A 19457-nucleotide genomic window follows, 5' to 3' on the forward strand; every position below is an offset into this window, starting at 1 on the left:
GCCTTCTTTTTTTTTTATCCCCAAGCTGATCATTTAAAAATGACTAGGTCCACAGAAATCTGCTATATTTGTGCACTTCAGGGTATCAGCAGACTGTATTAGAAAGCATCATAATACTATCACTTCCTGTATTTCACTACTACAAGTTGTGGTTGACTGTTCGAAAGCCAATCAGGTTTAGAAAGTTTTACAAGTTGTTATCAGCGACTGCAGCGGGACTACACAAACAAACTTATCTGATCTTATATATAGATAATACTTTTAACGACCATTGTTAAGAATAGGTAGACCGGAGAGATTAAATAATTGCATTATGGGAAATTGAGGATCCAGGATTTTTAAAAATGTGACCCCATTTTAGGGATTCATCCCTTCACAGATGCTCATAACTTGTCTCCTAACAACCATGTGACTTTATTATGGCACATTAATTCAATGAAGTGCATTTAAAATGATCCACACACTGATTTTGGTTGCGTAATGCCAGTGATAACTAACGGATAACAAAAAGCGAAGTAAATACAACCTGAAGTGTTTAACCAGTTATACCGCGCTTCATGTATGACTGTTGCATTATACTCTGACGCATTCTTGTTATTGTTTATAGCCAAAAGGAGGCGACAACCTCGTTTTATTTTAAATATATAAAAGACGTTTTTTTACGGCAGCTTAAAAAGCTCTTTACATAATAGCCCTTTTTTTTTTCAAAAGTGAAAATAATCACGAGAAAAGCCTGAACAGCAACTGTACACAGTATCGCGTGTGTTGAAAGGAAAGTCTGCATTGTCAGTGTTGTCCTTAAGTAGCTTCTCATCGTGCCCTGACAGGTCATGTAAGGACATTTTGGCACGCAGCCGGATCGGGGAAATGATGAGTTTACGGCCCGCCGCACACGCTGTTTGACACGCAGTTACTCTCTAAGGATATCACGGCCAAAACAAGCTCACACCGAGTCCACTGTAGTGCTGTTAAATTGGGCATTTTGTAGCCTAAAATTTCTCCCCAAAAATTTTAAGAGCACAGAGAGAGTCGCCGAGGAATGACGTCAGGACGTATTACATTGAATGATGACGCCGTTTGATCATTAAAAAAATCTGCCGTTAAAAAAAAAAATCAGAGAATTGGGTCAGCAAACAGCACGGTATGAATGTAACTCCCGTGCGTTCGTTCGGTGGTTCAACTTTGACAAAGAAGCCCCCGCTTTGGCGTGAAGTAACCTGCTCCGACGGGGAGAGAGGGAGATGTCCGGTGTTTTCCAGCATCTGCCAACGACAGCCGTAGCCGTTAGACCGGTCCGTCTGTCTGTCTGCGTCCCTCGGCTGGGTTTGGGAAGACCCGTTTGCCCGGATAACGTTAACGCTGCTGCGGTCCCGGGCCAGGCTCGGGTCTGAGCGGTTAGCCGGGGGAAAGCAGAGACGCCGACAGATACCACCAGAGAGGAGCTGAGAGCTGCTCTGCTGAGACCCAGGAAATCACTCCTCGCCTTGTCTCGACAGCCTGGTAGCAACACAGTGCACATTTCAGTAGTTCCAGTAAGTTTACCGCCAGACGTGATCAATAATTATGACTGGCCCGGCTAACACTGGCTAGTTGGCCCATTTCTTTGTACGTGTCGGATGCTTTAGAGTCGAACTAACCATATTTTGTTTAATAATTCGTAGCTTGAACGTGGCATTAATAATTATAACGAATGAGCTAGCTCACACCTCCACATTATTGAGTTGCTAACAGTTGATGCAAATGAGCGCATGATGGCAGAGCAGCGTAGCATGCCGTCCACACCTCTGTGTAATCTGTTAGGGTGACTTTACCAGCAACAAGTCAGGAGAAGTTGGCTCAAAGCGTGTGCAGAGGCGTGTTAGAGGAAAATGTTTGCTTATTTGCTGTAGCACTTGTGTCACAGTCAACAACCTGGCATCCATAAGCTTTTAAGTTGAACTCTTAATTCGCAAAGACACATGCAAAGTGAATTCAAATATTATTTTTGAGCAGGAAATCTGTGCCTTAAAGCGAGATGTAAATAATGAAATAGATTATGATATGATCCCCCTACCATAATTGCTTTAATATATCCTGATCTGACTAATTTAAGTCATTTTAGCGGCCTTTTTAAAAGCCCTTGCCAAACTTATAGTCTCCACAACTACAAGATGTATTCTGAAGGCCTCAAAGGGCTCTTTAGAACTTGACAGGATGACGCCACACACTTCAAGATCACAGATGTCAAAGTTTAAATAAAACAGAACTCACTGTCACTTCCGAAGAAGGTTCTTATCACTGACACCTAATCTCAAACACCTGACTCAAATTTTATGGATCTCCTTTGTTTATCTAAATGTAAATTTACTGTCATTTATTTGAATATCTTCTTCAGCTGGATTTAACTGTTTCAAAGTGGATCCAGTCTCTGCTTGTTCAGATTTTTTCACGTGACTGTATATGAGGATGCGGCCCCTTTTAAGTCCTGTATGATTATTTCTTGTTACCTTCTGTGCCCAATGTATTATGTGTAACACCTGTTATTAATAGTCTAATAATAACCTGTTAATAACATGTGACATACACTGTCTGAATGCTGCTTGTTTTCAACGGTCAAATATACCACATGTATCAAATCACTCATCAAATCTGATAAAAAAAAAAAATGCTTAAAATTTAGCTGAATTTGCCTTAAAATGAGATTTTGTTTTTAACAATCTTCTCACTCTTTGAAGTTATGCTTGTAGCACCATGTTTGCTGTTGCAGTATCTCCCTTTTAATGTCTCTGGTATAAATTCACAAGTGTCTGTGATGACTTTAGGAGGCAGAGAACTCAGCTGATCAAGTTTTAGTTACGCCTCACAATTTCATGCAGTTACATCATCATCTGAAGGACTGTGCAGTTCGTAGCCTGTGCAGTGCACTATGTAAAAATATAACTTAACTGGCCTAGTTGTCTCACTATTATAACATCATCATTAAGTCACATCACACATCAAGTAATTAAAGACACATATTGCAGTATACTGATGAATGAACATAATGAATAACTTCATTCGAGATGAAAAAAGAAATCACCTCATGGGGACTTCATCTGCAGCATAGAGTGGAACTCACTGTGTTAATCAATGATTTGTTTGGGTGATTGTTTAATCTTAAATAGTGACTGCTGCCGGTCAGCATGATTCCATAGTAATGCTCTAAACTGAAATTGGTAACAGTATCAGAGGTTAACCCCACCGTCATTGACCCCTTTACTGCTAGTTAAGTGGTAAAAGCCTTAAAGATGAAGTGAAAGTCTTATGTGGGTTTTATGAATCATATCCTGAAGGTGGTAATTGTACAAAGCTAGTGCAGCATGTGTAGCTCCAGTTCATAGATGTCTCCTAAATGCATGACATTTAGGCAATCATTAAGCTTCTGTTCTTAAAATAGCGCGAATGTTACAGACTGTGGTGTTGCAGCTTTCCTAAGGATTGCCCGTCCAAACCGGGGGCCTGAAGTCATTTGTTAATAAAATCAAACACAAAGAATAAAAGAAACAATAAATAAAAACCCGTCCAGTCATTTTGTAAGAATAAGTTGGAGTTTTAAGCCTTCAGCGTAATTACGCTTTGTAATTAATTAAACCTGCATTCACTCAGGTTAAATAGCTTGGGCTTACTTGTAATGCCCTTCCCTACGTGCCTCTTTAAAACACTCAACTCAGTAACAAATACACAGCTGAAAACTGAACTCCTGTCCCACACACAGTTTCTTACCTTTGGCAGCAAAGGAAAGATTTGATAACAACAATAGGAACGCTTAAGCAACAGTGGGCAGATTATTTGAATAATTGTTTTGTCTGTGTGTGTGTTTTTCAACAGAAATACAGAATTCAAGGACTTTAAAGTGGGAGCACGTTTGCTTGCGATATGTGAGTCTCGGCAGTTCTGCCACGCATCTAGTTTTGCCGGAGAAGTAAAAAGTTTGGTTTGACAATGTCGAGCCGCCGGAAATCCACCACACCTTGCATGGTGGTGCCCTCTGATGTGGTTGAGCAGGAGCAAGAGGAGGTGGAGGAGAAAACAGAGAAAACGAAGGAGGAAGACGCTGGGGAGGAGGAGGAGGGAAAGGTGAAGGAGGGAACGGAGGAGGGGCTGACTGCAGAGGAGCTGGGGCAGGCTGTAGTTGTTCCTGCTCCACCAGATTCAGGTAAGACTCTTTCTTGGTCTCATTCTCACCTGACAAACCTGTAATATACTTAGTATACACAGATGTGCTGTAAATAATGAATGCTGCATTATTGTTACTGTTTATACTACAGATGAACCTGGTGTATCTACTGTAGACAACAGAGAGGCTGTCGGTCCGTCACTGAAAAGCAGCACTACAAATCCTCCTGAGGATCTGAGCAGCGATCAGCCCACCCACGAGCAACAGTGTGACACCCCTGAGGAGGGGGGAGCAGACCCCGCTGCAGTTGCTGCCATCTCTCTCAGCAAGACCCCGATCATGAGGATGAAGACCAAATCTGAACCCAAGAGAATCGCTGTGTCCCTGAAATCGGCAGACGAGGCAGCGGAGGCTTTTGGAGGAGGTGGCGATGGAGAGTTGGGTGGGGAGCAGGAACCCATTGAAGCTCCTCCGGGGCCGATGACGCCTGTGGAGATGCTCATGCACGACTCCATGAAGCTCGGGGGAGGCGGCTTGCTGATCACCCCTCAGTTTGAACAGCAGAGGAAGTCATCCATTTTAAATCCTACAGTCCTGCCTGCTGGTCTGGCACAGGTAGAGACACTATATAATGTCATGTGTTTTACAGCTGTACGAATTCCGATTTTACCAGTGCCTGTGAGCAATTAATGCATGTGGTGAGACCCAGCAGCGGTCTGTACCTAAAACCTGCTGCAAGCTTTTGGACAAAGGGTTGCTGTAATGTTAAATATCAACAGCATAATAGCAGCCCTTCAGCTGATAAATATTCATTGCCTCGTTCAGGAACACTTCAGCTGGTCAGAAGCCTGCCAAATAGAGCTTGGACACCATCTCTCCTTTAGCTGCTCTACATGGATAACATTTCTCATTTCCATCCCTCTCTGTCTTTGTTCCAGGTGCTCTCTGCCTTCCAGGCCCAGCAAAACACAGCAGCAGTTCAGCCCCAGCTGCTGATTCCACTTAGCAGCATCCCCTCCTACAGTGCCGCTATGGACACCAACCCTCTGCTGGGCACCACATATAAGAAGTTCCCTTACCCCTCCATGGCTGAGATCAGCAGCCTGGCAGCACAAACACAGTTCACAGAGGAACAGATCAAGGTACCTCTGCGCATAAAGCTTTCATGATTTCTTAGTTCTTACTTTGAATATTTTTCACACATTTAAGTAAGTAGGACTAAAATCGGATATATTGGTGAGTCACCAGTAAGGAATTCAGAGGCTCATTACTGATAATTACTTTTGTGTTATGGCCATCATTGTTTTTGTAGTGTAGTATTACTTGTTGTTTTACAAGTGAAAAGCTTCCTCAATTGGAATTCCCATTTTTCATCTACAAACGGACTGTTTTAAAGTATACTTTAAAACAAAATATTAGAGTCAGATGTGCTCGATCTGTGTCGCAGGTGTGGTTCTCAGCTCAGAGGCTGAAGCACGGTGTCAGCTGGACTCCAGAAGAAGTGGAAGAGGCCAGGAGGAAGCAGTTTAATGGCACGGTGCACACTGTGCCTCAGACTATCACTGTCATACCTGCTCACCAGCTGTCGGCTGCTGCTAACGGCCTGCAGTCCATCCTTCAGACCTGCCAGATAGTGGGCCAGCCTGGCCTCGTGTTCACACAGGTAGGTAAGGAAAAAACACGTGTTACATTTGACCCAGCCTTAACCTGGCTTGGGTTTCTCAGCTTTTCATCTTGTCTCAGGTACAATGAACTAGTCTGAATGAGTAGTAATGTAATGCAAAGGAGTAATCAATTACAAATCCATCTAAGAAGGTGTGCGCATATGAATAGCTTTCCTGTTGATGTCACAGTGACGATTTGAAAATGAGCACATCACTTTAACTGTTTGAAAAACCAATTCCATAAAAGCTGGCTGCGATTGCATTCTGAATTCCAGTAATACTAAATTAGCCACTCAGAAACAACAGTACTGATGGACACACAGACTTCGTGCTTTTACACCCAATGTTGACGTTGCTTTGCATCTCTGGAACCGAGCCTCTTATACCAAATGAATGCAGAACAAATAGGTGAATTATTACTCTCACTTTGGTGTGTGAGAACTGAATTCTTTCTGAGTGAGCTGGATGTTCTGACCTCTGTTGATTTTGGTCTTTAGCCAGACATGAGAGGAGATGGAAATTGGAGTCTTGCCAAAAAAGCCACTAGCACAAGTACATGAAAACATTACAGCGGTTAAACACTTAAAAAAAACACTTTTGTTTTATAAACACGTTTTCCCTTTAAACAAAACATCACATCTCTGTCCTTTATTATTTTTTTCTGATGCTATGTAGGTTGGCCCAGGAGGCAACCTTCCAGTGACCAGTCCCATCACCCTGACAGTGGCAGGGTTGCCTAGCCAGTCCCAGAGCTCCAGCAGAGTTTCCTGCCAGCCCACCCTGACAAACAGTGAGCTGAAGCGGGCTACCACTATCCAGCCTCCCTCTCTTTCACCACAGGTGTGGAAAGCACTTACAGCTCGTGCTACCAAGAAGAACCTTTAATGGCTTTATAATCAGTACACAAAAATGACCTTGTGGTGTTTCTTTCAGCTAGAACTGTGTTGGAGAAACAAAATGTAAATAAAATGTAACTTTTTCCTTCTGTCTCTAAGGAGAACTCAGCCCTCAGTGTTGACACATTCAGCATGCGACCTAAGAAATCCAAAGAGCAGCTGGCGGAGCTGAAAGCCAGCTACCTGAAGAACCACTTTGTCACAGATGCCGAAATTGCCCGATTGATGAAACTTACCAACCTGACGAAAGGGGAGATCAAAAAGTGGTTCAGTGACACCAGGTACAACCAGCGCAACTCCAAGAACAGCCACGTCATCGTGTTTCACGACGGAGGTGGTAGAAGCGGGGGCACATGTAGCAGCGCTGCTAACACCACCATTGTTATCGACTCCAGCGACGAGACCCCGACATCACCCCATCCTCCACGTACACCTCCCGTGAAGGAGAAGGAGACCCGTCCCAAAACGTGGAACCCGTTTCCAGACTTTACCCTGCAGAAGTTTAAGGAGAAGACGCCGGAGCAGCTTGTGGTGCTGGAGGAGAGTTTTGAGAAGAACACCACACCTTCAGATGAAGAGCTGAGCCGTCTGAGGACGGAGACTAAACTGACACGGAGGGAAATTGACGCCTGGTTCACCGAGAGACGAAAAATGCCATCCGTCAGCACCTCGTCTCCAGATTCCTCTGAAGGAGGAAAAATAGAAACAGATGGAGCAAAAGCAGGAGAAGGGGGAGGAACAGGAGCAACGGCCTCTTCTTCACCTCCTGCCTCCTCATCTCGAAAAGGTAGTCAAACTCCTCCTGGGAATCGCACCAAGCATTTGCCCAGCAGCAACAAGAAGGACATTAAGGACAAGAGTAAAAAGACTCCGGAGCAGCTCCATATTCTGAAAAGTGCCTTTGTTAGGACCCAGTGGCCCACACCAGAGGAGTACGATCAGCTGGCAGAGGAAAGCGGCCTTCCTCGCTCCTACATTGTCAGCTGGTTCGGAGACTCTCGGTATTCCTGGAAGAACGGAAACCTGAAGTGGTTCTTTCAATACCAAAGTGGCAACATCGAAGGACCAAACAGCGGAGGTGGGAGTAAACTGGGAAGCGGCAGTCGGAAAAGACGTGTACGAAATCGTGGGTGGGGACGATCCCGAACCAGGAAGCAGCCAAGAAGGTCCACCTCTTTAAGTTCGGATGTCGACCGGCCAACCCCATCAAAGAAGTTCAAGACTGGGAAGGAGATCCTGAAGGAGTACTACTTGAAGCACCACTTCCTGAATGAGCAAGATCTGGACGAGCTTGTCACCAAGACCAACATGAGCTATGAACAGGTAAGAACAAGTAACTCCTAGGACCACCTTTCCTCTTAGGTGAGGAAAGTAAAATAATAATAATAACAATAATAACTGCAGAATTGAACAATATTTCTTTTTTAAAATCTCTTCCTATTTTAGCTCATCCAGCCAAATGGACGGATGCAATGGTGAGGCATCTGTCCATCCGTCCTTCATAGTGCAATTCACAAGAATTATAAATATTGGTCAGATTTTAGAGAAACTTGCACAGCGATCACTTAAAAGGTCTTCACCTAAATTCTGCTCAGTGTCAGGGTTGTATTTATAGTTTTATAGACACGTTTCCCAAGAATCGCTACACCACCTAGGGATGGGTGTCCAACTCCAGGACTCAAGGGTTTTAGATGTTTCCTTGATCCAACACAGCTGATTTAAATTACCTCTTCAACATGTCTTGAAGTTCTCCGGAGGCTTGGTAGTGAACTAGTCAGTTGATTTAGGTGTGTTTACCAAGGGTGATATCTAAAACCTGCAGGAGACTGCCTTTAGAGGCCTGAAGTTGGACTCCCCTGCCCTAGGTTGAGTAGCAATTTTTGGGAAAAGTGCCCATAACCATGAATATGATTGTTTGTGTGCATTCTTGTAGATTTTAATTAGTTTTAGTTTAATTATCTTTAGTTTGTGCAATTTAGTTAGTATAGTAACAGGAAAACTTGTAACCTCCTTTCTGTTTGTCTGTGAAGGTTCTCAGTCATCCAGGTCATCGTAGTCTAAGGAGCTTGGGAAGAAAAGCGGCTTCTCGGATGAGAGGTGAAACGTCTTCAAGCAACTTAAAAAAGTCCAGACGCTTTTCTTTTTCAAGCTCCTTAGACTCCTTTCTGTTCTTCACTCATTACAGTAGCCTGTGGACTGTGTTGGATTATGAGCTTGATAAGCTTCTGTATTATTGACATTCTGGTTTTTAAATACTTTGTTTTTACCTAAAAAAAAAACCCCTTATGAGATGATTTGGTATACAGTGGTCCCTCGTTTATTGCGTTCTAAAAATAACCCGCGTTAAGTGAAATTCGCGAAGTAGCCAACTTTCTTTTTTACAGTTATTATAGATTTTGTAAGGCTGTAAAACCCCTCACTACACACTTTATACACATTTCTCAGACACTTTTCTCTCTTGTTTAAACACTATCAGTATTATAGGATGAAACCAAAGGCACCCGCGGTTGCCTTTGCGGTGCGAAACGTTTTATTGGCATTGTTGTGTTTGTTGGGGAGAAAACTTACAAACATACAGTGCAGCACTTCAGAGTCACACTGCTAGCGATCGAAGATTTGTGTAAATTTGACAAGCTGAACGCATTCTGTACTGTACAGGAGACACGGCACAGAGGAGATTGATTGACAGTGGTCTACAGCTGGAGCTGGGCGATAGAACGATAACGATATGTATTGCAAAATAACTTTTTCTCGATAGAAAAATGAAACTGTTGCAATAGACCTCATCTCTCTCGCTCTTCCTCTCTTATAAAAAAAAAAGAACAGCCAATCCAAATTAAGTAGCGCAGAGCCGAACCACGTCACGTGACTTGTGAGCACAAGTGCCAAGCCGCACAAGTGCCAAGCCGCACGTGTGTATTTGTTTGGGAAGCAGCCAGCCGCCGGGTAATGGAGGAAATGAGTGTGCCAACTAGAGAAAAATCAACCGAGAGCTTGGGTGACCAGGTTACCGAAGAGAACACAGATGACGGTTCCAATGCCGGAGAGATTGTCAAAAGGAAAGGCCAGAGAAGTTCCGTAGTGTGGAGGTATTTCAGCTATTTGAAGTCTGACAAAAAACAGAGTAACGCCCACTGTAAATTGTGCCGAAAGCCTGTTCCCACAAAGTCTGGAAATACAACAAACCTTTTTTTTTTTTATCATCACCTGAAGCAGTGCCACCCACTAGAGCACGCTCAATCTCTGACTGAAAGCGCTAATTCGTCATCGAAAACAACCAGGGGGAATCCCTGAGAAGCAGCAACAGTCAATTGAGTTGGCTTTCTCCAGCGTCTTACCATATGACAAAAAAGCTAAGAGACATAGCAACATAACGAATGTCATAGCTTACTGTCTTGCTAAAGACATGCTACCAATAAACACGGTCGACAATGAAGGATTCAAGCAGCTAATTAAAGTAATGGATCCTCGTTACCAACTCCTTGGACATAAACATTTCTCAGACAGCGCTTCCAAAGCAATATTAAAAAAGTTAGTCAATTTTGTCTCTTCTTCTGTAAAATAAACTAAGATTTATTTTTAGAATTAATATTTTGTTTCTACGTGGAACTGACAATTTAGCAGTCTGTTTTGTTTGTTCTATTTTGAAACTTAAACGCTTTAACGGCTCCCTTTTGTGTAGTTTGTAATATTTGCCTTTATTTTGCCTAAACTGAAGCCTCATTTTAAGTACATCTACCCTGTTGAACTTATTATGGGAAATAAATATTTAAATCAAAACAAGCTGCTGATTATTTCACATTTTACTTGTGAGCAACGGCACATTTAAATCTTACAAATATAGTTATTTGGGTTATATCGTGATATATATCGTTATCGCCTGAAATGAAAAAAGCATATTGTGATATGAAAAAATCTTATATCGCCCAGCTCTATCTACAGCCAATCAGGACGCAGAACACAATGCTCTGTTAAAAAAAAGCATGCAAAATTGCACAAAAAAAATCTGCGAAACAGTGAGACTGCGGAAGCTGAACCGCGTTATAGCGAGGGACCGCTGTATACTGTATAGACAAAATACTGGGCCACCTACATGGAACATCTAAAGGAGCTGCTCAGTTATTGAATTTAGTGCAATGAAGCTCCCAGTCGACACTGGGATGCTGATGTTAATGTCAAAGGAGGTTTGGATCTCTGCAATTACTGAGTCAGCAGAGCGCTCTGTAACTTTCACTTCACGGCAGAGTGTCTGTGGTTCCTAAACACTTCCACTTTGCTGTATTACCACTTACCACTGATTGTGAAACACTGTACCTAGAAATATCTGGAAATGTTTTCAGTGACGAGATCCTATTACAGCACTACGCTTAAATTCAGTGATCTCTGCAGAACAACCTGTTCTTTTACAAATGTTTATAAAGGCCCTTTGTCATGCTAGTTACTTGATATTGTACATCTGCTGCAATGACATTGGAAAAAAGCTGAATTCAAAGATTAAGAGATGTGGCCCAATAATGTATATTTAGTCAAAAGATAATGAGTTAAAGTACTTTTGCCTGCTCTCTTATTTCTCCATGGCTCACCGCAATGAATGAGTCCACTTTATTTGACACAGATTTGGTATTTGGCACAGATTTTTCACCACATTCCTTTCTTGAGGCAAACCTTCCATTTATCCTGGACCAGCACTATGCTAGTTTGTGACCCCCTGAGGCTAGGGTTGTCTCTGTGCCACTAGTTAAAAGATAATCAGGATTGTTACAGAAAACGTACTAAGGGTTGCATGGACCTAACTGGTCTTCATGTCATTAACACTCACTAGTAAAGTGAAAGTATTTTCAACCACCTCAAAGCTGAGAAATAACCTTCTGAGGTCACGACCTCCTCTTTCTCTGTTTGTCGAAAGGTGAGGGAGTGGTTCGCCGAGGTGCAGCGACGCTTGGATGGGGGGTTAGATCCTTTCCTGGAACCGAGCGCACAGAGGACTGATGGAGACGAAGGAACACAGGAGGAAGGAGAGGAGACGCAGGGAGAGTCAATGGCCACCGACGAGCAGACAGGCGCAGGGCAGGGAGATGAAGAAGATGAGGAGGAGGACGAGGAGGAGGATGGTGATGACACAGACGACAGTGAGGTTTGGGAGCCATCACGCAGCGTCAAGAAATCTTTGTCCGTTTCTGAAGACTAGCAATTGTGGGGAAGCAGGGTGAAGCTTAACTGAATGTTACAAGAAATACTGTTTGGAGGAATCGACGCTGGACGGCACTTAGCTAGACCAAGTGTTTTTATCCACTGATTTGCATGTGTAGTTCTCCACATTCATTTGCTTTTCAAGCTGTTTCCGAGTCACGTCTATGTGACACTAAGACACGGACTATTAGCTTTAGATCAATCTCTCACTGTAACTAAGGTGAAAACAAGAATCCGACCCCACACAGAGGCACATGAAACTTTGATAACGCTTATAAAGCAGCACCTACATAATGTTTATAAAGAGGAATGGCGTGAAATACAATCTTCAAGCTGAGCTGAGGATGACAACTGTCAGTGAGATAGGTATCCAAAAATATGTTGAATCCAAACACATCCATTAAACCCTTTTTTTTTTTTTTTTTTTTAAAGGAAGCAAACTGTCTTAACGACAGATTTTGCTCCTTTCTAATTTGCACTCCTTGCCTGCTTAAATGAAGCTACTAAGCTGCCCCCTTTCAGACACTGATGCTGCTTTTCTTCTGGAAGGAGTGTTTGATAAGTTGTGAGCAAGGGCCTGAATTCAAATATCAATTTGTAATTCTGTGAATGCCCACCCTCCTCTGAGCAGTTGTACTTAAAAAGGTGCTTGAAAATGTATTGCAGCTAGATGTCACTGCTGAGCGGTGTATCCAGTGAAACCAGCACATGACTGTGGGATTTCATTTTACCTGTTTTTTAGCACCTGTGAAGAGCAGATCAAGAGAATCAGCAGGTTATTCGAGCTGACATGAATTTGATGATCTGTGTGAAATGATATGAGAAAAAAAGTACCTTAATGCTGAATGAATGCCAAGGCCAGGCATTAAATAACACAGGATGTCTATTCAAGTCTTCCCTTTATACTTGCTCATTGTTTCTTTACTCTTATAGATTTTTAACATAACACCTACAGGTCGGATGGGAAAGAATGCGTTTAATATGCACTGCTTTCACCTTTTGATAAAACACCTCCTGTGATCTGTTCTGACCTTTTTAAAGGGGCTTGTGTAGATCATGAGAATGAGAGCGTTTATGTGAAGTTGAATGTGTTGTCTTCTGGGCAGTGAGCTACAAAGGCACCATTTGTGCACTAAATAAGGGCCACTGGGAGATGGACCTCTGGTTCCATTGAAATAACAACACAGACGCAAAAACTTTGCTGCAGTGTTTTACTAGTTGTGACCTGTACGTTTCCCTAAAATCGTGCAAATAAAAGCAAGTTCTCACCTTAACAAGACTGGAGTTAGCACCACATCAATGATATGAGGCCTGTGAATCACGATGGCTCTGACTCGTACTTTAGAAAAATAAAAGCAAAAACAGTTAGGCAGTATTTCAAATAACAATCTGACTCCTTTCTGCACTGAAGAGAGAAACCTGAAGCACCTAAAGTAAACTTTAAAAATCAATGCACTTTGTCCACTTGTGTTCATAGTGGACTAAATACTGATTAGGCACCTTAATCTCATTTAATTCCATGAAATGGAAGACCAAATCTGTTTTGTATGACTACAAACTGAACCAGTGTTTTGCCTTTTTTTTTTATTTGTACTAACCTGGAATGTTACCAGTTTAATCACTTTTTTAATAATATATTTGTTTCATAGTTTGATGTTTATATGGCTGAAAATAATAGAACAATCACCCAACATGTTGTTTCACTAAATTGCACAATTTGAGCCCAATTTTTCAAGATTTCTTGGTATGAAAATGCATTTGCATTATATGTCTTGTAATCCTGTTGTTGCTTTAAATCAAGGGAACCGTTTCCCGCGTCTCCCTCTTGTTTCTACACCCCCCTGCCCGCTGCTTTACCCCTCTCCTCCTGTGTTGTTTGTCAAATAAGTGACTATTACATGATGCGCACTTCCCAAGGTGTAAACATTAGCAGCGTCGTATTGGCTCTCTGTCTCGGTAAATTGTCTGCAGCGTAAGCAGGCACAGAGGCAAAGGGACTGAAAACTGAAAAACGCTTTGGAAAACTAAAAGACGTTCTTGGATAAAGTTGCTTTCTCTCATCGGAGGAATCGTTGTGATGAAGACGTGGCACAGCTTTCCCTCTGCGGCGAGAAGACTACCAAATAAAGCTCCACTCTCTGTTTTCTTGACTCTTTCAAACTCTTTGCGAACTGTCCCGACTGCTGTTCTTCACTGACAGGAGAGAGAAACCGATGAAGCTTTGCAGGTTAACCTTTGTGCCTACGTGGCTCGTCGCTTGTTTTGAACAGAATTTCACCAACTCTCAACTTTGGAAATCAGTAAACTTAAGGAAGGATTGTTCAAACTAATGATGATGCATGAGCGAGCTCTGCTTTCTGCTGACGCTGTTAGATGCCTAGCTACACTGAAGCTAACATTGGTAACTTCAGTTCTAAGTCCTTAAACAGACACCTTGAAGTTCTGAATTTTGATAGTGTTTAGAACGTATCCCCGGGCACTTGTCGCACTAGAAGTCACTGCGGTTAGATTTCCAACATCTTTAGCTTTAATCCAGCTGAAACCTTTTATCTGTTTGGTCATCATGTGACGAGTGCCTGGTCATGAAAATAACAGAGTCACCGTTTTAAAGAATACTTTTGTCTAATACTGCATGCAATAACCAAGACAAACAACATTTGTACATATTTGGGGTTGGTATACTTGGCACAGTAGAAGCCTCATCCTGGTTAAACTGAAAATGTAGCTTAAAAATGCGATTTGAGGACCTGTTTTCTTTTGAAAATGTTGCTCAAATCACTGGAATATTTGCTAAGTTTGAGCTACTTTTAGTTTAGAGGGGCTTATTTTAATGACTTATTTCTATTTTGCACAACATTTTTTTTTAAAAAAAACACCCCAAGTGCAGCCGTTTTGTGCTCTTTTCTAAGCATTTATGATCTCATATGCTAATGTCTATACATGGTACAAAATGGCAGTCAGTACTCAATTTAGTCTACAGGTTAGGCTTCATGCTGCCCCCAGGTATCCAGCCCACAGTCTTTTACAGTGTGCTGTTTCATTATTATAGTCGATCTGTTTTGAATGGTTTTTATATGTTTCTATCTATGAAAACTGTCATTGCAACTCTATCCAGTCAACAGTGGACTTCCTGTTAGCAAGACAGGCTCAATATGTACAATAGATTAGTGTTTTTAATTAGAATCAGTTTTAGAGTTCACTGTGCACAAGTGGCTTTTTGGTACTTTGCAAAAATGTAGAATCATAACTCAAGAGAAAAGACATGCAGTCAGCTGGATTAATGTTTGAATGAATTGTGCTTGCTAATAGTGTGTTCATATTTGAGGTGCTAATTAGAACACAACTAATGATAAGATAAGATAACCTTTATTAGTCTCACACGTGGGAAATTTGTTTTGTCACAGCAGGAAGTGGACAGTGCAAAAGTTATGAGCCAGTATTGTTTTCTTTTAGACATAGAAAATCGCACCTAAACATTCTCTGAACATACATAGTTATTACTAAGTCCTTATTATGATAAAATGACAGTGCAGATTATAAACATGGGAAGTTGAGAGTGCCCTCTGGTGGACAAACTGTGCAACGTTAGGACTCATAACATGATTGGTTCTCCTGCCTTTTCTTTGCATTTTAGTTTTTATTGACTAAACATAAATGCTGATACCAGTAGGTCAGCAAATCATTAACATTGACCAGTATTGATCGCTCGGGCTCAAATGTTAATCCTAAATTACTTTATAAACATGCAGTCAGAACCATAAATATCTGGACACTGGCACGTTTTTCTTTTGTGTTAGTGCCTATGTACAGCACCACAGTTCAAGTTGATTTTAAATCAAGCAATCTAGATGTGATGTAAGTGCAGACTTTCAGCTTTAAGTTAAGGCATTTAAAGAAAGGATTGTATTAATGGTTGTACAGTTTTACAGCATTTGAGTGTGTCTGAGAGGAGAGTACAACCCTGTAGACTTTAAAATTCATTCTACTAATTCTGTCAGCAGTCACATCATCAATAAATATTAGTGATGTGGTCCCATTAGCAGCTGTTCAAAGATGTTTTCTGGTAAAGTCTAATCTGGTCTTACAGTTCTTGAAGCTATAAATACACAGATGTGTAGCTTATATCGAGGCTGCCGTGTCTTTTCACTGAGTTATGATTTTATATCCAGCATTCATCACGTATCCCAGTTAACCTTGTGCTGTAGAGCTAAAAGCTAACGTTGTGATCTGAGTAGTTTACCTGCGGTCCTATTACGCTCATATGTCATATCTGTACCTGCTGTACTTCTGCTATAGTCCTCACTTGTTTTCTGTATTTAAAGGTAGTTAGCTGAATGTTTCTTACAGCAATCCAGATGTTTTCACTCTACAGCTGCCAGCTTTTTGGTTTTAGAAAATACACGTTGTCAGATTTGAAAATAACTGTGGACATGAATTGATTTTTTTCTAATCTCACTGTAAAGTTTTTACCTTCTGTATTCTGATCAGATTTTTCCTTCATGTCGGTGCGGTTTGCTTTGGATCCCAAATGTTTTCTTTTCTGCATCAGTACTCTGTGTACCTTCAGATCTGTTTTTGCTGATTCATGACAGTGTCTGGATGTAATTAGTTACAGTTGTTTCTCCACAGACACAGATAATGCAGGACGAACACATGTACGCTCCACTTTAACCAGTGGTTTGAAGCCATTTCAATATATCGCTCCTAAATTTAACTGCGGTACCGACTCCTATAGCTGTAAATAATCTCCTGATAGGCTTTGACTGGAGAAGATTCTCTGAATGAAACTGACCTACTGAGGCTTTTACAAAGTTGAAATCCTTGTTACTCTGCGTCTGTGGAACCAACATTTCCACTAACTTAAAGTTTCTGTGATGACCTTTGATTAATCCTGGTGTGTGTGATTGTTTCTCCAGTGTTGCTGTAGAAGGCTGAAAATACTCTGTGGTCCCTGCACTCCTCAGCTTGTAGCTAGCAGCTGTGAGACATGAAATGTGTGCAATGTTAATTTAAAATCCCAGCTGTTATTGAGGCTCTGGCTTGATAGGTTGATTTAGAAAAGATTTATATTTTATACTTGTTTGAGGACAAAACCCAATAAATTTGGATCAAAGGATGTGAACATGTGAGAAGCATTTTGCTTTAAATAATGAAACATGAAGTTTCAGGACATTTAAATTCAGATGTTGTGCAGAAAGTCTGGCATAGTGTCCTGTTAAAAATGAAAACATCTTGTTTCCCTACATAATGATCCAGCTGTGGAAATGTCACTGAAAACCTATTCACACAACTTCCACTGGTGAAGTAAGTTTCCTGGTATGCTAAAGTATTTGCACGTGGATGGACGCACAATGTAGTTTGAACATGGTGATCATAACAGTCGTGGTATGTTCACATCTGCAAATCAGATGTAAAAGTCTGGGAATGCTTTGCCTACTGAACATAACAGCCTCACTCTGAGTGTAAACAGGAGAAATGAATATTTTCATGTTTTCTGCTGTGAGGGAAGTGACAGAAATACAAATCCAGCTCTGACTCAGAGAGGGGATCATATCAACATCAGTGTGTCTACAGAAAACTCCAGAGTGAGGGTAGAAGTCTTTTCTTTCTCTTATTAGAGGACACATTTGTGCAAAGAGTCTAAAGTAAAGATGCTGTGGAGTCTGTTGTTCATCACTTTGATTGGTAAGTGGATCATTTGATGTTCCTGCCTGGCACAGTGATGTTTCAATGATCGTTATAAAGAATGAAAAAGATCAAATATAACAGTTCAGTTTTACTGTGAGTTGATCCAAACTGCTCGATAAAGCAAAAGTCGTTTCATTTAGTTTAAAGAGGATTTGACTTTAGTAAAGCCAGTTTCATTTCTGAGTGTTGAAGGATGGTTTACATTCTGTGCTTTCTGCTGTATTACCAAACAACAATATCAGAGCTGGCAGTAATTCACTCATTCTTACATCGTTCTCTGAAACTTCACAGGAAGATCAACTCAACAGGATCCTGGTAAGAGTGCATTTCTAATCAGTTTCTTCAGGTTATATCAAAAGTATGATGGTGCTTCTGTTCTGAATATACTTATTTGTAAAGTATTTAATTTTATGCCTTTTAAATTATTTTTATATATTTTTCTCCCTTTATTTATTTGTGCATCACAATATTAATTGTGTGTGTGTGCTAAATATGGTAGCTACAAAAGACTTAATCTGATTATAAAGTCAGAATTCAGATTCATTATTTAGGAGTGAAAAGAAGATTTTGATAAAGAAACAGCAAAAGCCTTAATCTGAAGTGTTAGTACCACGTACATCATCTTTTTTGAAAACTTTACTTTCTGTTACATCATCAGGATGCAGTCCAGGATGGGAAACTATCAAACTGGATGACAAAGTGGCATTTCAGTCTTCAGTCTACACAGATCAGCATGGTGTTTATTACACTGCTGACAGAGCTTTGGATGGAAATAAAGAAACATGTTCTAACACTGTAGAAAAACAGCCCATCAGCTGGTGGACAGTTGACTTATTTGCTCTATATGAAATTTCCTGCATCACCATTTACAACATAAATCAACACAATGTTGATCTAAGAGACGCGCACATCCTCATCAGGAACTCATCTGAGAGAAATGCTGCTGACACCACTGAGTAATACCTTCATCTTACTTTGAATCATTCTGTTCTCAGTCAGGCTCCAGCATGTCCAATGTTTTTAGATAATTTTATGAACATTTAAGTGCATTTAAACCCAGTAATACAGTAACACAGAGAACCCTGTATCAGTTCTATCAGATGAAATGGGACAGGGGTGTCAAACTCAAATACACAGTGGGCCAAAATTCAAAACTGGAACAAAGTCGCGGGCTAACGTTAATATTTATTTTTAAAAAAATCTTCCTCCAGATATAGGAATGAATCTTTTCTTATGGACTCAAATAAGTTTTGCTGGAAAACTGAATATGGAACAAGCAAAGCTTAATACTAAACAATATATATATTAGCTGTTTAATACCAGTAGGCCAGCTCTAATAATAATTTGGTATAGCTTCGCGGGCCAAATGTAATTAGGCTGCGGGCCAAATTTGGCCCGCGGGCCAGAGTTTGACACCTATGAAATAGGAGGTCTAATATGGTGTGATGTGGTTTGGAGTAATAATCAAGTATGTGTGAAGAATATAAAAATCTTTATTTATTCTCATTTTCCTTTGTTGTTTATTTGTAGGTGTTTTCCTTCTTTCTAAAATGTTCTCAGACAGCAGCTCACATTTATTATCCAGCTGTTCGACTGTCTCCACTGTTTACAGCATGATTTAATCAAACAGAGCCAGAAACTCTTTCTGTACATCTGTCCAACCTTTTGTCTTTGTTTACAGGTGTGCAACAATCAACACAACTATTAGTGGAGGAAATAAAACATTTAACTGTGAAAATGGAACAAAGTGGGGGCGTTATGTAACTGTGTACAAAAACACATATGGGCTTTTAATTCTATGTGAGGTGACGATGAAAGGCAGAAAAAAAGGTACAATAAAACATTCTTACCCACTAAGTTAACTGGTCAGTCAGTAGAGTCGAT

General features: G+C 41.0%; 1 protein-coding gene across 2 annotated transcripts; it reads left to right on the forward strand.

The window, feature by feature from the left end:
- The first annotated feature begins 12 nt into the window (after nt 1–12).
- On the forward strand, nt 13–17007 carry zhx1 (zinc fingers and homeoboxes 1). Of its 2 annotated transcripts, XR_013912234.1 has the most exons (9): nt 13–1532; nt 3847–4174; nt 4287–4750; nt 5074–5277; nt 5583–5798; nt 6475–6639; nt 6795–8018; nt 8142–8792; nt 11602–11741. XR_013912234.1 is itself a non-coding variant. In XM_026183536.2 (8 exons), the coding sequence occupies exons 2-8, from the start codon at nt 3961–3963 to the stop codon at nt 11881–11883; spliced, it is 2769 nt and encodes a 922-aa protein (XP_026039321.2). In that variant the 5' UTR covers nt 13–1532; nt 3847–3960; the 3' UTR covers nt 11884–17007. The 2 variants fall into 2 exon arrangements, 1 of the variants encoding a protein (XP_026039321.2); XM_026183536.2 differs by lacking the exon at nt 8142–8792 and having other exon boundaries at nt 11602–17007.
- Nucleotides 17008–19457: the final 2450 nt, after the last annotated feature.

This window comes from Astatotilapia calliptera, chromosome 11 (assembly GCF_964374335.1).
Source record: "Astatotilapia calliptera chromosome 11, fAstCal68.1, whole genome shotgun sequence".
Classification (NCBI taxonomy): domain Eukaryota; kingdom Metazoa; phylum Chordata; class Actinopteri; order Cichliformes; family Cichlidae; genus Astatotilapia; species Astatotilapia calliptera.

Bases quoted from the DNA above. Each gene is read 5' to 3' on its own strand.
- zhx1 (XM_026183536.2), top strand. From the start codon at position 3,961: ATGTCGAGCCGCCGGAAATCCACCACACCTTGCATGGTGGTGCCCTCT. The intron at 4,751-5,073 runs GTAGAGACACTA...TCTTTGTTCCAG, and splicing joins TGCCTGCTGGTCTGGCACAG to GTGCTCTCTGCCTTCCAGGC. The intron at 8,019-11,601 runs GTAAGAACAAGT...GTTTGTCGAAAG, and splicing joins CCAACATGAGCTATGAACAG to GTGAGGGAGTGGTTCGCCGA.